Source organism: Lithobates pipiens, unplaced genomic scaffold (genome assembly GCF_037356315.1).
Source record: "Lithobates pipiens isolate NorthernLeopardFrog02 unplaced genomic scaffold, aLitPip1_a1.2 Scaffold_25, whole genome shotgun sequence".
Taxonomy (NCBI): Eukaryota; Metazoa; Chordata; class Amphibia; order Anura; family Ranidae; genus Lithobates; species Lithobates pipiens.
The window spans coordinates 34,693,453-34,719,023 of NW_027507787.1; the positions used below are offsets into that span (position 1 = coordinate 34,693,453).

Sequence of the window (25,571 nt, forward strand, 5' to 3'; positions counted from 1 at the left end):
AAAACTATAAAGTTGCAATAAGATGGTATAGAAGCCCAGTAGTAATGAATAGAATAAATAAAAGGAACCCTGAAACTTGTTGGAGATGCAAAATAGAAAAAGGTACTTTAGAACACATATGGTATAGCTGTTACAAGTTAAGAGATTTTTGGGGTAAGATAACAGAAATATATCAGCGAGTGACAGGTACTAGGATAAACATAGATATAATGATAGTACTATTCTCTCTCACACCTAAATCATTAACACAGAAAGAGGTAGAGTTTTTGCACTGTATGACTACAGCTGCAAAAGTTGTAATAGCGCGAAAATGGAGAAAGGAAAATGCTCCAGTAATAATAGAGTGGAAATGTGAAATGAGTGAAACACACTATATGGAGAAGCAATTAAGAGAAGAAGGATATGTGGAGAATCCGATTTCAAAGCATTGGAAAAAGTGGGAGGAGTTTTGCACCTCAGGGATCCTTAAGGAATATTTGTAAGTGAGGAGCGATGGGGTAGGGGGGAGGGATGAGGGCTGATTTATATATATATTATATATATATATATATATATATATATATATATATATATATATATATATATTTTTTTTTTTTTTTTTTTTTTTTTTTTTGAGAAATATGTAGTAGTTGATGGATGTTAGGTATGTTGATGGATGTTTTGTATGTTTTATAATTATAAAGAAATAATAAAGAAAGATTTGAAACAAACACACAACTCTCCTCTGACATCTTCAGCTCAGCTGACAGTAAGCAGGGCTGAAAGAGAAGTTCCTACCCTCTTTAATTAACCCTTTCCTAACCTGCCCCAGACTGACCCTCTGCAGTGTATATATATATATATATATATATATATATATATATATATATATATATATATATATATATATATATATATATATATATATATGTGTAGCACTAACCCCCGAAGGGGCTGCTGGTTTGATTGGGCTTACCGTTACCTTCTTCACCTCAATTTGTGTCTAGGGGTTCCCATGGTAGATGGCCCAGAAACTTTAGAGATCAGCTTAAAGGAATTTTTATTTGCAAAAAACGTAGTTAACGAACAGTCTTTTAGTATAGGATCAGAGGGTTAGGAGGACAAGTTCAGGTACTCTTAGTGTCAAAGTCAATAATAAAGAACTCTCTTACTTTGACTAAAACCAGAGAATAGCCATTCACAGCTGGATGTTCCCTCAAGTTGGATACTCCCTCTCTCACAAGGCCTAGCAACCAACAAGGTGCTTAAATCGGGAACAAGTCTCTGCCACAGACATTGTTGTAGAACATGTAGGAATAAGTCTCTGCCACAGACGTTGTTGTAGAACATGTAGGAAACTAGAACTTGTAGAAAACTCATGTGATACCTGGATCTTTCAGCCGGTTTGGCGATACCCACGAGATTGGATTCACTTAGGTCCCTCAGCCTCACCAGGCTCTTGCTAAGAAGCCAACCCGCATGCGGCCTTCTTCTGAAGAGTCCTCCCCTGGATAGCTACGAAGTTGCTGGGCCTCTCCACGACCGGAGACAGAACCGGACCACCTCGGAATCCTTTCTTTAGTTTCCTTGCCTCAGGCTAGCCAGCCCCGAGCCATAAAGTCAGGTGGATCCGTACCCCAGGCCTTCCTAGGGGCTCGTCAGGAGGACCAGGACCATTGAGTCAGAACACCCCTCTGGACCGGAACCCCGAACCACGTGACATCCACATCTTAAGTACCCTCTCCCAGAAAGCACAGCAAGAGTGACACTCCCACTGGGCGGACTCTGAGAGAAAGTAACCTTAAAGTAACCTTAAAGCAGTGGATGCCAGGGGTCTTGCTTGTGTCTTGGTGTAGACTTCTGGTTTCTGGACGGCATGTTGTACAGAGTCTTTGATGAAGGTATCAGACACTCATGGTCACTTCGGGAGATTCCTCACTGCTCCTCTCTTCCACAAAGCTGCCAAGTCCACCCCAACAGCGGGTGGGCTGCTACAATGCTTACAAACACCTCAGACTCAAGAGGGTTTGCAAGTTTTTTACCCAATCCTGTCTGGATTTCGCAGGAGATGTTGGTTAGTGTCCAGTTGCAGATCGGAAGAGGTTGAACCCTGTGGGGCCCTCTTTGAGCTCTTTAAGACTGAGTCCATTAAACAGTATAACCACATGGCTGGAGGCTGTTGCTGGATTGTCAGGATGCCTATTCTATCCTCACACCTTTAGAGGGAAAGCAAAGCCAACTTTCTCCACCCCAATGGAACTCTGCTAGTTCCTCTGTTTTATTTCCATCAGAGGAAGTGGTGACAGTCGGGAACAGATTTCTGAGGACGAATACTTCCGCTTTTTTGACTTCTCAGTGCCTCAGTCACCTGGGCACAACGTCATGATGCATATAGATGATTCCTGGGGTGCATGGGCACCTGCAGAAATTTCATCTAGAATTCTTAGTGCAAGGGAAGAAATAGGATAGAACACAGTTAATAAGTGTTACTCAGTATGAGTAGCAGTCCGCAATGATGGAAAGACCTTGAGGAAGTCTTGGTCCGTTAGGACCTTTTAGACTGGAGAATTGCTATAAATGTCTGCGAGACAGCTGGGAAGATGCACTGTGAGGGACTTTCGGTCAAGGCAAACAGAGTTTCCCAGCCAAGGAGGGTAATCTTGAATGTGCTGGGGGTTCAAACAGCCCTTTTAGCACTTTGGCCTTACTACACAGAGTCAAGTTTGCAGTTTAGCAACAGGGCAGCAGTCGTCTATATTCAGCTCCAGGATGAAACTCACAGCAATATGCTATTGGAGAGGTGAAACTCATAACGCCTACAGCGGAAGATCACCAGCAAAATTTCGGAAGCAGTTTACCTCCCAGCGTATTTTTTTTTTGAACAAGTACAAGCTTTCCAGAGCACAACGTGTGGATCTACGTCACAGGTCTTCTCTGAGCTGGTCCACAAGTGGGGCCTACCATAGACAGACCTCCTAATTTCTCACAGTAATCACAAACTTTGGTCTGATTTTGTTTCCGTACCCCAAGGCGCAAGGGGCAGATGCTCTGGTCTCTCCCTGGGACTGAAATCTAACCTATATATTTTTTCCCCAACATTTCCCGTAAATGAGAGTCCTTTTTAAAGCTGTCAAGGGAGAATGTAGTTGTCATAGCTAGTCCTCCATATTGACCAGGAGGGCCTCGGTTTTCCCTGGCTGTTCATTTCAGGGTAGAGAAGACATTTCCCCTCCATAGCATACGCAGACTGGGGCTGCAAGCAGGGGCATTAAAGGGGGAGGATGGACAACTCTGGTTGCTCCAGTTTTACTCCAGAGTGATTTCTATTTTGTTGTGTGCGAAAAGACATTCTACTTACAACATCTAGGTCTAATTCTGGAACAAGATCGTTTTTTCTTAGTAGGGCAAGACATCGATCCTACTGCCCTTCCAGTGTTAACTGTTCTATACTTCCTCCAGGCCTTAGCTTATCCTCACATAGCTCACGAGTGTGGGCTATATTGGCAATAACACATTTAAATGGGCCACTAATCCTTCAGTTTGCACAACTTTTGAGGGCAGTCGTGAGGAGTCAGTCACCAAGGAAGAAAGATCTATTGCAGTTGCTGGACCTCATATCAGTTTAACCTTGTTCATATATATATTCCTTTCTAGAAAGAGTAAAGTTGAATCTTGTAGATCACCCTGCATCAAACATAGCAATAGACTGCTATTTAGCAGACAGCTGGACATTGCCTAACTGTTCAGAACATCACACAGGAAAGTCACACGTATTGTTCATTTTCAGAACTTTGAAGGAGTATCCCTCCACAATTGTCCCTTTAAGGTCATCTAAATAAACCTTTTGTCATTCTAGCTGGGAATGCTCAAGGGAAAGAGGTTACTGCCTGGATCGTAGCAGGCTTGGTTGTGTGTGTATATAGGACTAGGGGTCGCAAGCCTCTGTCAGCAGCGGCAGAGCACTCTACCAGAGCGGGTAAAGCCTCATAGGCAACACATTCAAGAAAATCTATGTTGCCCATCTGTACAGAGGTATCATGGTCACTCCAACACTCCTACTTAAATTTGACGAAATAAATCCGGTGGCCTTGTCATCAGGGGACTGTGTAGGAAGGACTATTCAGCCCTCTGTCTCATCCTAATTAGAAGATTGATTTGACAAGTAGATCCCACCCTGTCAGCTAGTGATGCTGCCATGTTTGCTCCAGGGAAACTGAAAATTGTATCAAATACTTATGCAGCGTACACACGATCGGAATTCTCATCAGAAAAAAGCTCTGATGGTTTTCCCGACAGAATTCGGCTCAAGCTGTCTTGCCTACACATGGTCACACCAAATTCTGATCGTTTATAATGCGGTGACGTACAACACGTACGACGGGACTAGAAAAAGGAAGTTCAATAGCCAGTAGCCAATAGCTTCTGTCTCGTAGTTGAATCTGAGCATGTGTGATTTTTTGGCATGTCGGAATTGCATACACATGATCGGAATTTCCAAAAGAAAGTTTTTCCCTCTGGAAAATTGAGAACATGCTATCAATTTTTGGCTGGCGGAAATTCGGACAGCTAAATTCCGATGGAGCATACACACGGTCGCATTTTCTGATGAAAAGCTCTCATCTGTCTTTTTCTAGCTGGAATTCCAATCATGTGTACGTGGCATTACTGTAATTTTCCTTTCCTGACGCCAAACCATGGCAGCATACGGTCCCACCCTCATACGTTTCGGTATGTAGCTAAATACAGAGAATGGGGTGGGGCCTAACTAGCCCTTTCATTTATGCTATTTACTGGTCCTGAGGGAGTGGTCTAGAGGCGGAGCTCTATCATTAGTATGCTGCCATGGTTTGTTACAGTAAGTATTTGATACATTTTTCCGTTTTGTAGGAAAAGAATGATAAAAATTTCACTTGAGTAGAGTATCGCATGACTGCAATTGTCATTCAAAGTTTGAGAGCTCTGAAAGCTGAAAATTGGCCTGCCCAATAAGCAAGCGGTTAAGTAGTGTATACCGTATTTATTGGTGTATAACACGCGCCAGCATATAACACGTACCCCAAGTTTAGTAGGGAATTTTAACCACTTGCCGACCGCCGCACGACGATGTACGTCGACAGAATGGCACGGTGGGCGTACCTGTACGTCCCTGCCTTCCCGCGGGTGGGGGGCCCGATCGGGCCCCCCCCCCGGTGCCTGCGGCGGTCGGTATTCGTTCGGGAGCGATCCGGGATGAGGGGGCGGCCATTCATTCATGGCCACCCCCTCGCGATCGCTCCCGACGAATGGAAATCCTTCGTGACATCACTTCCTCTCCTGTAATGTAAACACAGGAGAGGAAGTGATGTAATCTCTCCTCCGTGTCGGTATTTTTCGTTCCGACACCGAGGAGAGAGGATCGGTGAGTTGCACCAACACGACACTTCACAGTAGAACATGCCAGGCACACTCACACCCCCCCTTTACCCCCCCAATTACCCCTGCCCCCCCAGTCACAGTGACACCAATGCATTTATTTATTTTTTTTATTTATTTTTGCATTGGTGTCATTTGTGACTGTAATAACTGTTAGGGCAGTTAGGGTTAGCCCCCTTTAGTTCTAATGTACCCCCCTAACCCCCCCCCAATAAAGGTTTAACCCCGTGATCACCCCCCGTCGCCAGTGTCACTAAGGCTGGGTTCACATTGCAGCGGTTTATGAGAACGGATGTGATTCGCACCGCACTGCAGTGCAAATCACATCCGATCTCTGTGCGATTCGAGTTCAGCCATACAGATAGTATGGCTGAATTCGCGTTGCACCCGCCGCACCCGCCGCAAACTCGCACGGGACCCTTTTTTTTTGTCCGCAGCAGAATCGGATCGCATGGGTGTTCACACCATGCGATCCGAGTTTGCAGATCGCACTGCGATATGCGAACTGATCTGGGGGTGTCATTAACATTTCACTGACACTCCCAGCAGTTCGCATAGGGCAGTGTGAACTGCCGCCGGGAGGCATGCGATGCGGGAACCCGCCGCGGATTCGTGGCGTTCCCGCATCGCTCCAGTGTGAACCCAGCCTAATAAGCGATCGTTTTTCTGATCGCTGTATTAGTGTCACAGGTGACGCTAGTTAGGCAGGTAGGTATTTAGGTTCGCCGCAGCTTTTTATAGCGCCAGGGACCCCCATATACTACCACATAAAGCCCCCTGATTGCCCCCTAGTTAACCCTTTCACCAGTGATCACCATATAACTGTTACAGGTGACGCTGGTTGGTTAGTTATTTTTTTATAGTTTCAGGGCACCCGCCATTTATTACCTAGTCTCACTAGTGTACCCCTAAATTTAGGGGTGTCTACTTTCCAAAATGGGGTCATTTGGGGGGGGTTTGTGCCATCTTGGCATTTTATGGCCTTCAAAACTGTAACGCCCTTAGAAAGCCTGAAGGCGGTGCTTGGTTTTCGGGGCCCCGTACGCGGCTAGGCTCCCAAAAAGTCCCACATATGTGGTATCCCCGTACTCAGGAGAAGCAGCAGAATTTATTTCACATATGCCCATAGCATGTGTGAGCAATATATCATTTAGTGACAACTTTGTGTAAAAAAAAAAAAATAATTTTTTTTTGTCATTATTCAATCGCTTGAGGCAAAAAAATAAAATATTCAATGGGCTCAACATGCCACTTATCAATTTCCTTAGGGGGTCTACTTTCCAAAATGGGGTCATTTGGGGGGGTTTTGTACTGCCCTGCCATTTTAGCACCTCAAGAAATGAGATAGGCAGTCGTAAACTAAAAGCTGCATAAATTCCAGAAAACGTACCTTAGTTTGTAGATGTGACAACTTTTGCGCAAACCAATAAATATACAGTTATTGACTTTTTTTTTACCAAAGACATGTGGCTGAATACATTTTGGCCTAAATGTATGACTAAAATTGAGTTTATTGGATTTTTCTAATAACAAAAAGTAGAAAATATCATTTTTTTTCAAAATTTGCGGTCTTTTTACGTTTATATCGCAAAAAATAAAAATCGCAGAGTCAGTCAAATACCTTTAAAAGAAAGCTCTATTTGTGGGAAGAAAAGGACGCAAATTTCGTTTGGGTACAACATTGCATGACCGCGCAATTACCAGTTAAAGCAGCGCAGTGCCAAAGTGTAAAAAGACCTCTGGTCATTTACCAGCAAAATGGTCCGGTCTGAAAGTGGTTAAGGAAAAAAAACTTACATTTAAATGCCCATCAATGCAGCCTTATCGGTGTCCATCTGAAGCCTTATCAGTTTCATTTGCAGCCTTGTCATGCAGCCTTATCATGCAGCCTGTCCATCATTGCACCCTTGTCAGTGTCATATGCAGCTTTGTCATGCAGCCTGTCCATCATTGCAGCCTTGTCCATCATTGCAGCCTTGTCTATCATTGCAGCCTTGTCTATCATTGCAGCCTTGTCTGTCATTGCAGCCTGTCTATCATTGCAGCCTGTCTATCATTGCAGCCTTGTCCATCATTGCAGCCTTGTCCATCATTGCAGCCTTGTCCATCATTGCAGCCTTGTCCATCATTGCAGCCTGTCTATCATTGCAACCTTGTCATGCAGCCTTGTCAGTTTTATTTTCAGGTTTTATTTTTAAAAATGGCGCCGCCGAGATGTCCTGTGTATCTCGGCGGCGCTCGGTAGTTCTTGGCCACCTTCGGCCATTCTCATCAGCTTTCGGCCACCTTCGGCCCTTCTCGTCGGCTTTCGGCCGCCTTCAGCCCTTCTCGGTGGCTTTCGGTCGCCTTCGGCCCTTCTCGTCAGCTTTTGGCAGCTCTCGCCCATTCTCAGCGGTTTTCGGCCGCCGAGAAGGGCCAAAGGTGGCCGAAAGCCGTCGAGAAGGGCTGAAGGTTTCCGAAAGCCACCAAGAAGGGCCGAAGGCAGCTGAAAGCCGCCCAGAGGCTCAAAAATCGTGGAGGATCGGCTTATAACACACACCCACGATTTTCCCCCAATTTCAAGGGAAAAAAAGTGCGTGTTATACGCCGGTAAATGGTAACTATTATTTGATCTTTTAATTTCATTGCTCCAATGTATGAATGTTATTAATACTACAAATAATAATTACAATGACAATAGCTATGTTTATAATTATTAGCATTGCTGTTCCAAATTCAAGCTGGAAAATTGGGCTAGTCAAAAAAGAATTATGGTAAAAGCTTTTTTGGCCGCCTTTTCTGGACCACAGGAGTGCACTTAGTTCTGCATCCTATGACCCAGAATCCACCAACAGCTGAATCGCGCTAATGTCACAGCGCAGTTCCAGGTTTTGGAAGGTCCCAACAATAATGTCAGGATCCACCCAACTGCCTAAATTTACAGCTTTCAGCCAGAGTCAGCTGCACTCGCCCCTCATCAGTCTGGCGATCCAGTGAGTGCTGGAGAGGGAAAACAAAGCGGTGAATGTCTGCCCTGGGAAGACTGAAAACTGGGTGAACAGTGGTCATGTGATTGCTCAGTTCTCGGTCTTACAGCTAATGGGGTACAACTGTAACATAACGCTGATGTTGCAGTACGGAGGTATGAATGTTTGTTTTTTTAGCACCTCAAAAAACATATAAATTATTTCTTGAAATTCAGTATTAGTGAAATGTACATGTCAGCTATCGTTTATACCTTCTTGCAATCCAATCATTACATTTAGCTTGTAGGGTGTGCTGACATATTACTAAAGATGACTCGCTGGCAGTAAGTACTGGCACAGTTTGAGAGATTTTTAATGAACACTTGTGTTTTTCCAAACTGATAGACTGGTACAATCAGTAAGATGTAACTGGCATCGGTGGAGTATACAGGCAGGTGTGATCTTATAAGGAGCCTGATAGAAGTGGTGCTTCAAGCAGAAGGATTTGGAAAGGATAGAGCAAATGCTGAGAGCAGAATGAAAAGATTTAGAACCTTTGCCTTTTGCCACATTTGAAAGATCTTTTTACCCTTTTTTCTGAAGTGCAGGGATGTGCAGAGAAGACTGGGAACGTGGACTGTATTCTTGGGGGTGGGGGGTGCAGCAGCAGAGATTAAACCCCCTGTTGCTTTGGGAAGGCAACTGTATTGCATGCGATTGCAAAGCAGAGGTGTTGTACCTGTCAAAAAAAAAGATTTTAAATGAAAAATGATCTGTCACTTAATTATTTTCAGCAAACGCTGGTCTGATCATGTGATCTGTCTGCCCTGTGTCAGTCAGTGGCAGCTGCATGGGAGGGGAGGGAATGCCGACAATGGATGGGCCATAGCAGCATATGGGTGATGTCATTGCTCCAGGCTTTACCAGCCATTGTTAAATGCTATCTCCTCTCCTCTGCAGCTGCCATTGGCTGACACATGGGATCCAGGGCCGTCTTTAATATTGATTGGACCCTGGGCAAAATGTTTTATTGCCCCCCCCCCCCCATGCAATTTCACTCTCCACCTGCTCTGAGACATACAATAAATAGCAGCTTGACTTAAAATCAGTTTACTGTATCAGACCAGGCAGCGATTGCGATTGGTTGCCAGTGGTTACAGCATATCATTACTGCTTAATGACTGGTTGCTAGAGGTTACAGCACACATCATTATGGCTCACTGATTAGTTGCCAGAGGTTACAGCAAATGATTTCTGCTTGTTAATTGGTTGCTAGAGGTTACTGTACAGTAATACTGCTCACTGATTGGTTGCTAGAGGTTACAGCACATCATCTCCTCACTGCAGGGGAGCATGAATGCTGCCTTTATTTACTTATCAATGCTGCCGGACGCAGCTATTTACTTAGTAATGCCGCCCCTATTTACATATGAATGTCAGTTATTTACATATAAACACAGGGTCTGCAGGTGAGTCATCCATACAAAACAATAGGGCAGAGCTGGGCAGCATTAGTACCAACACTTCACACAGCATGGGACTAAAACTTCAAGGGACAAGAGAATTTAAAGTGGGATAATTGGCAAGTATGAGGCAGCTGCATAGGGCCCCACAACAATTACAGGGCCCAGGGCAGCTGCCCCTTTTGCCCTGCCTTAAAGACGGCCCTGATGGGATCACATGGTTGGACTGAAGCAGAATGAAAATCGGTAAATATATATACTGTATATATCTCTCTTACACCGTTTAGTCAGCATAGGTATTAGGAGGGGGAAGGGAAAGTTTTTAAGACTAGTTAGGTTTAGCCTATAATTCTACTTTAGCTCAAACTAGGATTTGACCCAGACTGTGTTAGTTCACTAAGCCTCAGTTCACACTATGAACAGGATGTAAATCACACAGGAACTGCACCACATTTATTATGAATGGGCTCAAATTACATTGCATTGCATCAAAGCTGTGCATGCACCTTTTTTGGAGCTGCACCGCATCTGGATAGCATGGTTATTTTGTACCATACGATCTCATGCAGGCAAACGCACTGCATTTGCAACCTGCATTTGGGGTGTCATTAACTTTGTGTCGACACCTTCAGTGGATCGCAACCGTAGAGCAATTGGAATGCGGTGCAGGAAATGCGCAAGGATGGCGGCGTTTCCTGCACTGCATTAGTGTGAACCTTGTCTTAGTTTAGACTTCTAGGTCATTTACTGATGAGCTTTAGTGGGCTCCCCAATACTACCATGCCCTCCTATCCTTCTTCCCTGCACTTTTCAACAGCCAAAGGTCTGATGTGCTGGTCTGATGAGTGTGAGGTTAATATAGGCTGGGGAATTTAATAAATCATTTCCAAACATTTTCTGGCAGTAGTTACCTTTAAAATGACCTGTGTCTAATTTAAACAAACATTTGCACCAGTTTCAGTTACAGCACCAATTCATGCAATGAATTCAGGTAGTTCTTACTACCTCCACTTTAGGAACCTGTTGATATGGCTGCCACCAACTCTCAAAATAGGAAACTGGCAGTAATTGAGACCAACTCTGAGCTGGCACACAGAGCTATGACAGTGCTCACAGAGGGTCAAGTCTGTGCTGGGAAGCTGCCCACACAGGACTCTATCCCGGGCCCCATTCCGCTTTCAACTGGGAGATTCCCAGACTGAAACTGACTGCAAACATAGAGGCCAGGGATAGTGGTGATGTTGCGGTTACCCAAAAAAGGAAAATCCCAAATGACATGAGAGGTGGACCTTATGGAGAACTATTTTCCATGGCCTCTGCGCCTCTTGAGTTGGTAAAGCCTAATGGGGAACTGAGAGACTACTTGACCATCAGGACTACCTTGCTTTAGATTATCAGTGCATGGCAGTGGGCGGACTTCTTAGCTGTGGGCTTATTGGAGCTTACAGGAGCTGCATTGCTGCAATATTGTATTTTATTCTTGATCTGAATCCTAGCGACATGCAAGTCTCTATCCAAGGGCTTGATAACCAACATAGACTAGAGCCAGGTTAGGCATGAGATGGTCACTTCTGGTAGTTAGAGGTCCCATAACATTCGGTCAGGTTAGAGGTCCACTCAGATTAGCTACTACTAAAGCATGGAGTAGAGTTTCAGTGCCACACCACAGTTTTGGCTGGTGAAAGCTGCATTAAAGGCTGGTTGGACAATTTCTGGACGATCTCCTCTGCAGCGCTGATCTTTTTTAGATTATAATTAGATTACCGGTTTATTTCCCAGGAAGGAAATTCCCTCTGTTCACAAAGGCCCTGTCCTGGGTGGAGGCACTGACAACTTTTTTTAACAGAAAGTTTTTTGTTGATAGAAGCAGGTAATTCCAAATACAAACAACACCGACAGAACATTGCACAGCAACACATAAGGAGACACTCCAAAGTGCACAGCAATACCAGGTATTAGAAAATACATCAGGCTTAGTTATCTCAAAAAACACAAGATAGAGTCAGAAAGTCCAAGCAACCTCACGAGAGGTAGTACCAGTATTTACTATCATCACTATTAAATGAACATTGAGGGAAGGCGGAGGGGACATGGAAAGAGAAGGGGGGGGGGGGGGGGTGATGGAGAGTAAGCTGTGGATGTGCCACACACAATGGAGTAGTAGAGGGGGATAGAGAAAGAAAGAGAGGTGTAGGAGGAGGAGGTGGGAGGGAGACATTATCCCCAGGTGGAGTCTAACAGGGCATCAAACATCCAAAATAGGTCCTCAACCTTCTGCATCAAAACAATTACACCAGATTTTATCATACTTTTTGAGACAATTTCTACTTTCATACTTTTGCTCCAATTCCCTGGAGAATAAGAGGCGCTCCACGGGGTTCGGCTCGAGGATCATTCTAAGGGTAGATAGTGGCTAATCTTTGGGGGCTATAATACGCCCTATGAAGGAATTTTAATTGTAGGAACCTGTCCTTGGCCGAGATCATGGAGTGGACATAAGAGAAGACACAATCATCCCACTCATCTTCACCAAGGGTAGGGATGTCCATCTTCCATTTGTCAAAAGTACGTGTTAGCCTAAGGTCCTGGGCCAAGAATATTTGGGGAGAAAACCACCATCGAACAGTGACCAATACTTCTGCCTAATAATACAATTGGAAGTGCCAAACCACCACTGTAGAGTGGGAGGTATAGGATCTTGCATGCAACCCGAGGGGTTTGCCCAGCCCACACAAAAGACACCACAATGTTTTTGGGGATATGGGGGGGGGGGGTTTAAAAATAAAAAGTATAGGAACTTGGGTAAGTACACCATTTTTAGCAGATTTACCCATCCAACCGCTGTTAAAGAAAGGGTATGCCAAGCTGTGCACTTTTGAGTAAGCTGCAGCAGCAACGGATTCACGTTATTTTCTATATATACATTAACAGTGCTTTCCACTCAAATTCCCAGGTAAGTGAATTAGTCGGCCCACCAGAGGGGTGTTTGCATGTCTACACAAGGTACAGATGAATGCAATGGAAAAAGGATCAATTTATCCCAATTAATACATATACTACTGATATGTGGCAGTGGACGGTGTCAGTAGTTTTTTTATTTTTAATAATTTTTTTTGTTACAATTTAATTAGTTTTTATTTTTTTTCACAATGCCTTTTGGGGGGAGGGGGTTGGGGCAGTGGACAGTGTTGGTAGAGTAGGGGAGAGTGGTGGCAGCAGTTTTTTAAAAAAAATTTTTACACTTTTAAATTTTTTAGAATTTTTTTACAATTTTTTTTTTTATATTTTTTGGGTGGCTTTGGTGAGATGTCAGGAGTCTAAACAGCCCCTTGACATCTCCCCTTTGAGACAGACCAAGGGACTGAGGACACCGGTTCCCCAGTCCCTTTCTCAGCACTAAAAATGAATGAACAGGAGACAGAGGCTCCTGTTCATTCATAAATTGAGAAGATTAAACAGATTAAGCTCGCCCGCGAGGGGCCCTTTAATACTCACAACCCTATGTCCGCTTTGATGGTGGGGCTACCACCTCCACTCACGGCGCAGGCGCCGTTCAGCTTTGTAAATTTTCCGAAGCTTCGTCTGCTCCGTACTGCGCATGCGCAGTACGGGGCGGACGCTATATGATGGCCGGACACTATACGGCAGAACACCGGAGGAGGAGCACATAGAACACCCGGGAATGATCGGTGCGGCAGGAGGGACAGCTATGAACACCGATCTCCCTGTATAGCTTTTTAGCTGACAGCCACAGGAGGGAGAGAGGGAGAAGCAGCTTCAGCTAAAGAGCGATACAAAGGAGATCGGTGTTCACAGCTGTTCCCCGCCTCACCGATCATTCCCAGGAGTTTGCGAGGTGCTTGCGGGTGTGCGGGAGCTGCCGCAGAGATGCGTGAGACTCTTGCACCGTGGGGGAGACTTGAGACATCTGCTTTAATATGAAGGGTAACTAGATTGCAAACAAACTCCGCAACGGGAGTATAATCCTGCATGTACTGTAGAAAGCTCTCCCAAATCATGGAAATAAATCTCTGGAACCCACAGGGTGGGTACTCACTGTGCCCTGTGTACTGTGTTGTCATCTGCTGTGCCATTCAGTCTCTGTATGTGTTGCCTGTGTTTTGGATCCTCAGATGAGCTTTCTGCATGCTTTCAGGGGGCAAGGCCAGAGGTCGCCCAGCCCAAGTAGGAGCTGAACCCCCAAAAAATAATTCTTTGAAGCTGAAGTGATCACCCTCAGGCTGGGTCTTACACCCCCCAGGTAAAAAAAAGCTTTCTCTGTATCCATGCCCCAGCATATTTATAACCCTCTCAGCCCCCTGCTGGTCACTCACTCTCCTGACTGGAGATTGGTTGATGAGGCTTGAATATGTTGCTCATGCACCTTTTTTTTTGTAGCCACACGTGGTCATTTTGTACCATGCGATCAGGTGCAGGCAAATGCACTGCATTTTCAACCTGTGTTTGGGGTGTCATTAACCACATGCCAACCAGCCGCAGCAGTTGTACTGCGGCAGAATGGTACAGCTGGGCAAAACGACTCTATGTAACGTTGCTTCGCCCTGTGCCCTCCGCTCCCCCCCGAGCTGATGCGAATGACCGGCGGTCTCGATCACTGCCAGGCTCCCGCGATCGCCGCTGAGACACGGAGAACCCAGAACTGTGTGTGTACACACAGTTTCTGGTTCTCTGGGGGAAGTGACAGGTCGTCTGTTCATACAGAGTATGAATAGTGATCTGTTATCTTCCCTTCACATTCCCCATCCCCCTTCAGTTAGAACACAAACTAGGACACACTTAACCCCTTCACTGCCAGCAGGGCCGCTGATAAGCCAGTACAATTGGCCCTGTTGTACCGGGCCCAGCCAGCAGGGGGGGCCCGGGCAATCTGAGCAGAGAATGATAGAAAAAAATATATATATATTTCTCCAGCCAGCACGAGATGAGTCTGACCACCGGAGAGGTGAGGAGCGGCATGCGCCACTCAGAGGCTGGAGAGGAGGAGGAGAACACTTTCCAGACAGTGAGTAAACTCAAGGCAGGGGTTGACTTCAGTTTAACTGCAACGACGGCAGGTAGCCTGCATGTGTGACTTGCTCACATTCCACTCACATCTCTGCTCATGTCCCTTGTGTCAGTGAGGAGAACAGCACCATGGAAGCCTCTCCTACACTGCTATCTACAGATTTTTGCCTCCCAGCAGGATGTCAAACCAATTGGTCTGCTGCTCTGTCATTCAGAGCTGCACCACCTCCTCCTGACCTCCAGTCTGTGCAGGAAATACAATGTGCAGCCTGGAGATTTAAATGTCTGCTGAAGCAAGAGTGGTAAGAGCCAGTGGCCTCACTTGTTATAGCTGTGCACTCAACCCTGTTTACCATCAATGGTGTACTGTGATGGAACATGTGGGCAGAGGGGTGCACTGAGGGAACACATGTGTAGCGATGACACATATGTACATGAGGGGAAAGCAATGGAACATGTGTACAGTGACAGAACATGTGTGCAGAGGTGTACAATGATAGAACATGTGTGAAGAGGTGCACAGTGATAGAACATGTATGAAGAGGTGTACAGTGATAGAACATATGTGAAGAGGTGTACAGTGATAGAACATATGTGAAGAGGTGTACAGTGATAGAACATATGTGAAGAGGTGTACAGTGACAGAAGATGTGTGCAGAGGTGTACAGTGATAGAACATGTATGATAAGGTATACAGTGATAGAACATATGTGAAGAGGTGTACAGTGATAGAACATGTGTGAAGAGGTGTACAGTGACAGAAGATGTGTGCAGAGGTGTACAGTGATAGAACATGTATGATAAGGTATACAGTGATAGAACATATGTGAAGAGGTGTACAGTGATAGAACATGTGTGAAGAGGTGTACAGTGACAGAAGATGTGTGCAGAGGTGTACAGTGATAGAACATGTGTGCAGAGGTGTACAGTGACAGAAGATGTGTGCAGAGGTGTACAGTGATAGAACATGTATGATAAGGTATACAGTGATAGAACATATGTGAAGAGGTGTACAGTGATAGAACATGTGTGAAGAGGTGTACAGTGACAGAAGATGTGTGCAGAGGTGTACAGTGATAGAACATGTGTGAAGAGGTGTACAGTGACAGAAGATGTGTGCAGAGGTGTACAGTGATAGAACATGTGTGAAGAGGTGTACAGTGATAGAACATGTGTGAATAGGTGTACAGTGATAGAACATGTGTGCAGAGGTGTACAGTGACAGCACATGTGTGAATAGGTGTACAGTGATAGAACATGTGTGCAGAGGTGTACAGTGACAGCACATGTGTGAATAGGTGTACAGTGATAGAACATGTATGAAGAGGTGTACAGTGACAGCACATGTGTGAATAGGTGTACAGTGATAGAACATGTATGAAGAGGTGTACTATACTTCATATAATGGGGGGCCCCCTGTGTGTCCTGCGAACAGTGTACTCATAATGGGCGACCCCCTGTCATGTCATGTGGATGGGGGAGATTTAACTCCTTATATTGAGACCCCTGTGTGTCCTAACTCACTGGGAAGCAGCCAGGGCTGGGGCTGAAGGAGGGACCAGGGGCAGGACCAGGGGTGGGGCTGAAGGAGGAACCAGGGGTGGGGCTAAAGGGGGCCCCGTCAGGTGGGCTGTAGGGGGCCCAATGATTTCTATCAGCGGCCCTGACTGCCAGTGACATTTTTTACAGTAATCAATGCATCTTTAATTGCACTGATCGCTGTATTAATGTCTGGTCCAAAAAATGTGTCAAAATTGTCCAATGTGTCTGCCATAATGTTGCAGTCACGATAAAAATCGCAGATCGCCACCATTACTAGTAAAAAAAAAAAAATAATAATAATAAAAATGCTATAAATCTATCCCCTATTTTGTAGATGCTATAACTTTTGCACAAACCAATCAATATCCACTTTTTGTGAGCTTTTTTTTTTTTTACCAAAAATATGTAGAATAATTCATATCGGCTTTTTTGTTTATAGAACAAAAAATAAAAACCGCAGAGGTGATCAAATACCACCAAAAGAAAGCTCTATTTGTGTGAAAAAAAGGACATCAATTTTGTTTGGGTGCAACGTCGCACGACCGCGCAATTGTCAGTTAAAGTGATGCAGTGCCGAATTGCAAAAAATGCTCTGGTCAGGAAGGGGGTAGAATCTTCTGGGGCTGAAGTGGTTAAAGTATAACTAAAGGCAAAACTTTTTTTTTTTTTTTAGTTTTGGATAGAGTGGAGAGGGATTAAAATGTTTGTCAGTTTTTATTGCTGCCTGTGCTTCCATTGGGGAGATTCATCCTATTTGTCCTGTTTACCATTATCATTGAAAGTGAAAGTAAAAGAAAATCTCAAATTGTGGGTTGTCCCCAGAAAAGTAATAGAGGGGAAATATTCCAATGGAGACACTGGTTCCTGTGACCTGGGGGTCCCCAAGGAATTCCCCTAACTTGCAAGCATTTTCTCTTACTTCCTGTTTGGCTTTAGAACAGGAAGTGAAAGGAAATCTCTGCAATGGGACACAGATGGTAAAAAAAAATAAAAAATCTGACAGGGGTTATAAACTTATGCCGGCCATACACGATGCGAATTCCGAACGACCCGTCGAACGATAAACGAAAGCGGCACTCACAACAACATGCGAATGTGCCATCAATTAAGTACGAAAATCGTACGTTAAAACACTATGTTTTAACGGGTTTTTTTTATTCCGTGTTGCGTTCGACCATTCGTTCGTTGTTTTATATGGTTTCCTTCTGGTTCAAACTTTCCAGAGATCGTGCGCAGTTCATTTTCTTATGTCAAATCGTCCAACTCTGCCATTAACGATACGATTTTTGGACGATTTTTGAAAAAAAAACCAACATGTTGGATTTGTCAATTTGCCCTGTCGTACGAAAATCGCATGTCGCGCATACCACACTAACGATACGAAAATCGGTCGATTTTACTTTCGCTCGGATTTTCGTTCGGAATTCGCATCGTGTATGGCCGGCATTACTCTATTCAAAATGAAAAAAATCGTTTATAGTTCTACGTTAACTTTGTATTGACCCCTGCAGCAGATCACAAGGGCAGAGCAAATGGAATGCGGTGCAGGAAACACACAAGTATGGCGATGTTTCCTGCACCGCATTATTCACTTGTACAGGCTGCCAATGCACCAAAATTGACTACAAATTGGTATGACATTTCACCAGACGCAGCGTACCACAACCCACCATAGTGCGTTACGTGGATCAGTGCACATGTAATGGAAGTGTGCATTGGGTGCCACTGAACATAAATGGCACTGTACCATAATAACACAGCACACAACCAATCAAAATTTCAGCAACTACTACCAACAAAACCTGCCTACAAAAGTTTTCCACGCAACTAATGGGCGTTACCAGAAGCGAACTAATTTTTAAGCCAATCACAGAGCACAGACGTCCAAAAGCAGAAGTACCCTGACACATTAGACACAACAGAGCGTCACTGAGCTCACCAAAGCGAGGCTTGGAGCGCACGGCTCATACAGGGTGCTCACTTGTGGTGCTGCCACGTCATCCAGCCCGAGCGTGACGTCAGAAATTACCGTAAACATGCTGATCGGAGGGATGTGAGGAAACACATGGACCTGGATGAGGCTTTCCTGTCAGTCGGGGAGTTCGGCTGCTATCAAAAGCGGCTGACCGGCTTCCTAGTGCTGCTGCAGGTCGGTGCTGTCATTGAGGGGGATGATATGTCTGGGTGTGCTGTGTAAGAGGGAGCCTGGACCTGACACATTCATAGACATTCATGATCCCACTCAGAGCTGTGACACGCAGTGCCTGCCGCCGCTGCTGCAGAACCTCTTGGCAGCTGTTCACCCCTCAGTGGACAGGAAGGCGTAAGGGAGACACCCCCAGTGTGAGAAGAAGTATCCTTATCAGGATGTGTGGAGGAGATGTGACAGGTGACGGCTCTGCCAGTCTGACATCTCATCCTCATCTTTGCTGAGGATCAGACACACCTCAGATTAGTATGTGGCCCAATCACCCACCTGGACTAACGTACAAACTCAGTGACAGTTGTGTGCAGGCGGAATTCCCGTCTCTATAAAGTGGTGTGCACGTCAAATACCTATAATGACAGGAACCTTATAAAGTGGTGTGTACACATCAAATTCCTATAATGACAGGACCCCTATAAAGTGGTGTGCATGGGGAATACCTATAATGACAGGACCCCTATAAAGTGGTGTGCATGGCGAATACCTATAATGACAGGACCCCTATAAAGTGGTGTGCATGCCGAATACCTATAATGACAGGACCCCTATAAAGTGGTGTGCACGCCGAATACCTATAATGACAGGACCCCTATAAAGTGGTGTGCACGCCGAATACCTATAATGACAGGACCCCTATAAAGTGGTGTGCATGTCGAATACCTATAATGACAGTACCCCTATAAAGTGGTGTGCATGGGGAATACCTATAATGACAGAACCCCTATAAAGTGGTGTGCATGGGGAATACCTATAATAACAAAACCCCTATAAAGTGGTGTGTATGGCGAATACCTATAATGACAGGACCCCTATAAAGTGGTGTACACATCAAATTCCTATAATGACAGGACCCCTATAAAGTGGTGTGCATGGGGAATACCTATAATGACAGGACCCCTATAAAGTAGTGTGCACGCCGAATACCTATAATGACAGGACCCCCTGTAAAGTGGTGTGCACGCCAAATTCCTATAATGACAGGACCCCTATAAAGTGGTGTGCATGGCGAATACCTATAATGACAGGACCCCTATAAAGTGGTGTGCACGCCGAATACCTATAATGACAGGACCCCTATAAAGTGGTGTGCACGCCGAATACCTATAATGACAGGACCCCTATAAAGTGGTGTGCATGTCGAATACCTATAATGACAGTACCCCTATAAAGTGGTGTGCATGGGGAATACCTATAATGACAGAACCCCTATAAAGTGGTGTGCATGGGGAATACCTATAATAACAAAACCCCTATAAATTGGTGTGTATGGCGAATACCTATAATGACAGGACCCCTATAAAGTGGTGTACACATCAAATTCCTATAATGACAGGACCCCTATAAAGTGGTGTGCATGGGGAATACCTATAATGACAGGACCCCTATAAAGTAGTGTGCATGCCGAATACCTATAATGACAGGACCCCCTGTAAAGGGGTGTGCACGCCAAATTCCTATAATGACAGGACCCCTATAAAGTGGTGTGCATGGGGAATACCTATAATGACAGAACCCCTATAAAGTGGTGTGCATGGGGAATACCTATAATAACAAAACCCCTATAAAGTGGTGTGTATGGCGAATACCTATAATGACAGGACCCCTATAAAGTGGTGTACACATCAAATTCCTATAATGACAGGACCCCTATAAAGTGGTGTGCATGGGGAATACCTATAATGACAGGACCCCTATAAAGTGGTGTGCATGGGGAATACCTATAATAACAAAACCCCTATAAAGTGGTGTGTATGGCGAATACCTATAATGACAGGACCCCTATAAAGTGGTGTACACATCAAATTCCTATAATGACAGGACCCCTATAAAGTGGTGTGCATGGGGAATACCTATAATGACAGGACCCCTATAAAGTAGTGTGCACGCCGAATACCTATAATGACAGGACCCCCTGTAAAGGGGTGTGCACGCCAAATTCCTATAATGACAGGACCCCTATAAAGTGGTGTGCATGGGGAATACCTATAATGACAGGACCCCCTGTAAAGTGGTGTGCACGCCAAATTCCTATAATGACAGGACCCCTATAAAGTGGTGTGCACGCCGCATACCTATAATGACAGGAACCCCTGTAAAGTGGCGTGCATGGCGAATACCAATAATGTCAGGACCCCTATAAAGTGGTGTACATGGCGAATACCAATAATGTCAGGACCCCTATAAAGTGGCGTGCATGGCGAATACCAATAATGTCAGGACCCCTATAAAGTGGTGTACATGGCGAATACCAATAATGTCAGGACCCCTATAAAGTGGCGTGCACGCCAGTGGTGTAGTTAGGTTTTGTGCTGCCCTAGGCCTGACTAAATGCGTGTACCCACTAATTTAAATATAACACCCATTTCTGTCAAGGCCACACCCCTTTCTGTTTAATATCCAATCTGTCATCTGTAAACCACACTCCTTTAGTGCCTCATATCAGTGCTGCCTTATCACTGGTCATCAGTGCAGCCCTATCAGTGCAGCTTAAGAGCACCACCTCATTAGTGGGTATCAGTGCAGCCTTATCAATGCCCATTAGTTCCACCTCAACAGTGCCCAACAGTGCAAGGCCACCTCATTAGTGCCCAGCCCAACGGTGCAGCTTATCAGTGGCCACCAGTGTAGCCTATCTGTGTGGTCTCATCAGGCTCCATCTGTGCAGCCTATCAGTGCAGCTTAAGAGTGCTGCCTCATCAGTGGCAATCAGTAGCCTCATACATTTCATAATATCACAGCTTATTGGTGTATATGAATTATTTATTGATTATCACACAGAGCACTTTGCAGCACATTCATTTTTACTGAATGTGGACTGTTTAAAGCGGAGTTCCACCCAATCATGGAAGCTCTGCTTCCTCTCGCCCTCTGGTGCCACATTTGGTACCTTTTCAGGGGGGAGGGGGGAAACGGGTACCTGTTTTTGACAGGTACCCTTTTCCAATTCTGGGAGAGGCACCTCAGCGCCGTCCATTGGAATTTCGGCCCCCCTCCTCCTTCCCTCGCCGGGCCATTCAGAAAGGGGCCCAAAGAAATGAGATATGCCTTCAGTACATCAGTATTGATCAACTTTCAGTTCTACATACCAGAGTTTGTGACTTTCACACAAACCAATCAATATACAATTATTGTGATTTTTTTTTTTTTTTTTTTTTATTTAAAGACACGTAGCAGAATACATTTTGGTTTAGATTTATGCTAAGATTTGATTTTATTTAATATGTTTTATGACAGTAGAAAATATAGTTTTTCTTCAGAATTTTCAGTCTTTTTTTAGTTTATATCGCAAAATAAAAAAATTCTGTGGTGATTAAATAGCACCAAAAGAAAGCTCCATTTGGTTAAAAAAAAAAGATAAAAATGTACCGTATTTATTGGTGTATAACACGCACCCCAAGTTTCGGAGGGAATTTAAAAGAAAAAAAGTTTTAGGAGGGAAGTTTAAGGAAAAAAACTTGCATTTAAATGTCCTTCAATGCAGCCTTGTCAGTGTCATTTGCAGCCTTGTCAGTCATTTGCAGCCTTGTCAGTGTGTTTGCCATTTAAAAATGGCGCCGTGTATCTGGACGGCGCTCGGTAGTTCTCGGCAGCTTTTGATATTTTTCGGCCGCACTCAGCCATTCTCGGCTTTTTTCGGCCGTTCTTGGCTATTTTTGGCCACACTTGGCCGAAAGCCGCTGAGTGAGGCCGAAAATAGCCGAAAATACCCGAAAGGGTGAGAAAACAGCGGGATATCGGCATATAACACGCACCCCCGATTTCCCCCTGACTTTAATACGGTAATTAATTTGTGTACAGTGTTGCATGACCACACAAATGTTAAAGTAGCACAGTGCTGAATAGCAAAAAATGGCCTGGTCATGAAGCTGGGTGCTTCTATAATACCTTCTGGAGTTCCACCTAGAAGTAGAAAGCTCCACTTACCTGCTTCCTCTCCCCCGCCGTTGCCTCATTTAGCACCTTTCAGGGGGAAGGGGGAACGGGTACTTGTTTTTGATAGATACCCTTCCACATTTCTGGGAGACAGCGCCGCGGTGCCGTCCCTCGGAAGTTTGCCCCCCCCCCCCACTCCTTCCACCGCCGCCGGGCCAGTTAGAAAGTCCAGAAAAGGAGGCAGAAAAATAAAGTAAGCAGTGATTTAATGAAAAATTGTTTACAAGGCTTAAGTAGTGGTTGTGTGTGAACTTCTCCTTTTTTAAAAGGATATTGTTTAATGTAATTTTAAGTAAAAGTATTGAAGCCACTGGGGCAACATAAATAGCCAGGTGACTGGCTTTTTTTAGAAAAAAGTTGGCTGTGGAATACTGGTGGGGTTTTTTTTTTTATAACCAGTTCCTTTAGGACCAGTTCACACCAGAAAGTGGTGTGGGAAACCCATGTTTCGTGCCCGCATCTCTCAACTTGTTCAAAAAGCACTGGGTGTGCAATCTGCTGCAAACGTCATTAGACACCTAACAACACAGCAAAAGCAGACCACATATGCGTTTGTCTGCACTAGATCGCATGGTACTGTGGTACCATGTGATCCATTTGCAAAGTAGCGCATGTACTACTTTTAGTGCGACCCAGTGTGATTTCCATACAGTTAAATTAATGGGTTGAAAATTACATTGCACAGGAATTGAACAGGAATGCAGAGAGCGTTACTATGCAATTCTAGGTGTGAAGGGATACTTAAAGTGGTTCTAAAGCCTTAAGGATTTTAACCTTAATGCATTTTATGCATTAAAGTGGATGTAAACCCGAATTCTTCTTCTTCTTCTTCTTATTATTATTTTTAATTAAGGCTTGTAACTTGTACAGTATAGGATTTCATGTCATCTGTGCCTTTTTTCAGCGAGTTAAAAATGGACAGACAGAGAAATGGCACAGTCGGTTCTTCCCCCTTGCTGTGAGTGACAGCTGATTTACATATGTCATTCACCAGCCTTTGAGAGGCATTATGTGTAATTCCCATCCTCCTCCTCTCTTCTCCAGCTATAATGATTATATCACTGTCTCTGCCTCTCACATCTCTCACACACAGCTCTGTAGAATTGTCCTCTGTGGACTGCGGAGTATGTGCAGGAGTGACATGGGGCCATGAGCATGCTCTGCTTCTTTGCAGAACGCGCTCTGCCACTGCTGTGCGTGCACTTTAGTCTCCCCTGGCGCGAGGCTCTTCCTCGCAACGCTGGCTAGGGGAATGTAGTGGTGGTTGGAGGAGTCCTCTGACGTCACGACTCCACCCACTGAGCGCTGGACAGCAGATCCACCCACAGATTCGGTAATATTGCAAGGCTCCACTAAGCTAAAGGGGTGAATTATGACGGGTAAGGATACATGCAGGAGGCATGTATATCCTTCTAGATATGCTCTGTTATTAGATTAGAAATGATGACAGTGGGTTTACATCCACTTTAAAGCAGAGGTCCACCCTAAAGTGGACCTTCCGCTCATCGGAACCCTCCCCCCCTCCGGCGCCACAATTGGCACCTTTCAGGGGGGTGCAGATACCTGTACAGTACAGGTATTTGCACCCACTTCCGGGATAGCTCTCTGCGGAAAGGGGCGTAGATTACGCCCCTTTCCGCAAGTGCCCGCCCCTTTCCGCAAGTGCCCCGCTGCCTGCTGGGAAACACACAGATCCCAGAGGCAGCGGGGACCGTCCTTATTGCGCAGCGCGACTCGCGCATGCTGTCACGTACCTAGTAGGCGAGCCCGGAATGCAGGAAGCGGCCCCTCGTAGCCCCTGGCTGAAGAACCCCTGGAGGTGGTAACAGAAGCTCAAAAGTTCAGGGGGCACAAGTGCCTGGCAGGTAGATGCTGGTCCGGATGGGCAGCAGGACACCAACAGCGAGTAGATGGAGCTGAAGACAATAGGCTGGTGTAGGCAGGCACAAGTGGTAGACTGGCTGGCAGACGGACGTCAGCGGATACAGCAGTCACAGGATATCCAACAGGTAGGTAGAAACAGCAGAGTCGGGTACAGGCCGGGTCAGCAGGTAGCGGTCAACGTGGTACAAGAGGGATGAGGCAGAGGCGTAGTCAGACAAGCAGGAGGTCGTAGGCAGGCAGCAACGGATCAGGGTCAAGGTCAAAGCCGGGTAACAGGAACCAAGGAAACAGATACGGTTATAGGATAGCAGGATCTCCGAGCACGCTGTAGACTGGTCAGCACGGGTGGAAGGGAGCAAGTGCCTTAAGAAGACTGTAGGGCGCCAAACGGTCGCACGACGAGTCAGCGTGCGCGAGTGGACGTGCGCCCGTTCGTGCCCCCACGTGCACGCGTGCGTTCGTTCAAGCCGACGCGAGTGCGTCCGATCGCTCTAGCGCGCGTTAACGGAGCACGACGGGTCTTTGACAACAAGCTTCTGTGGGTAAGTCTCTCGTGCGCAAACGAGACGCCAGGACGATCGTGACACATGCGCAGTAGGGAACCGGGAAATGAAGCCGAAAGGCTCCATTTCCTGATTCCCATACCCAAGATGGCGGCGGCAGCACCCGAGAGACGATCTAGAGATCGGCTTCGGGTGCCGACATCGCGGGCGCGCTGGACAGGTAAGTGTCACTATTTTAAAAGTCAGCAGCTGCAGTATTTGTAGCTGCTGGCTTTTAAAAAAAAAAAAAAAAACGCGGAGTCCCGGCGGACTCCCGCTTTAAGATGAAAAAACATTTGCAATGCAGCTCCCTCCCAGACCCCCCCTTTCTACCTTTGCCCGATCCGATTCAGCGATGTGCATGAGCACAGTGGCTTAAGCCGCAGTCTCTCTCCTCATTGGACAGATTGATAGCAGCAGTAGCCATTGGCTTCCACTGCTGTCAGTCAAATCTTGTGACATGGGAGGGGGGCGGGGCTGAGTCTTGCTGTCTGTGTCAATGGATGCAGCAGCAGGATTTGGAAGGGAGCCTGCACGGGTGTCCCCAGGGAGAGCGGCATTCCGTGGGGGGACTCGATGAAGAGGAGGGGCTTGGTGCACCGGTGGAGGACCCCAAAAGAGGAGGATCAGGGGCTGCTCT

General features: G+C 45.6%; 1 protein-coding gene across 4 annotated transcripts in view; it reads left to right on the top strand.

Moving 5' to 3' along the window:
- LOC143930192 (solute carrier family 22 member 15-like) overlaps positions 1-25,571 on the top strand; it is a 539,229-nt gene that overhangs the window by 8,459 nt on the left and 505,199 nt on the right. The window contains exon 1 of one of the 4 annotated variants that reach the window (XM_077454242.1): positions 15,050-15,126. The exons of 1 other annotated variant lie outside the window; for it this stretch is intronic. In XM_077454242.1, coding sequence (XP_077310368.1) covers positions 15,106-15,126 — 21 coding nt within the window. In that variant the 5' untranslated portion in view covers positions 15,050-15,105. Of the gene's footprint in view, positions 1-15,049; positions 15,127-18,257; positions 18,516-25,571 lie in introns of those variants that run through there. 2 more of the 4 variants (XM_077454243.1, XM_077454240.1) reach the window with 2 other exon arrangements.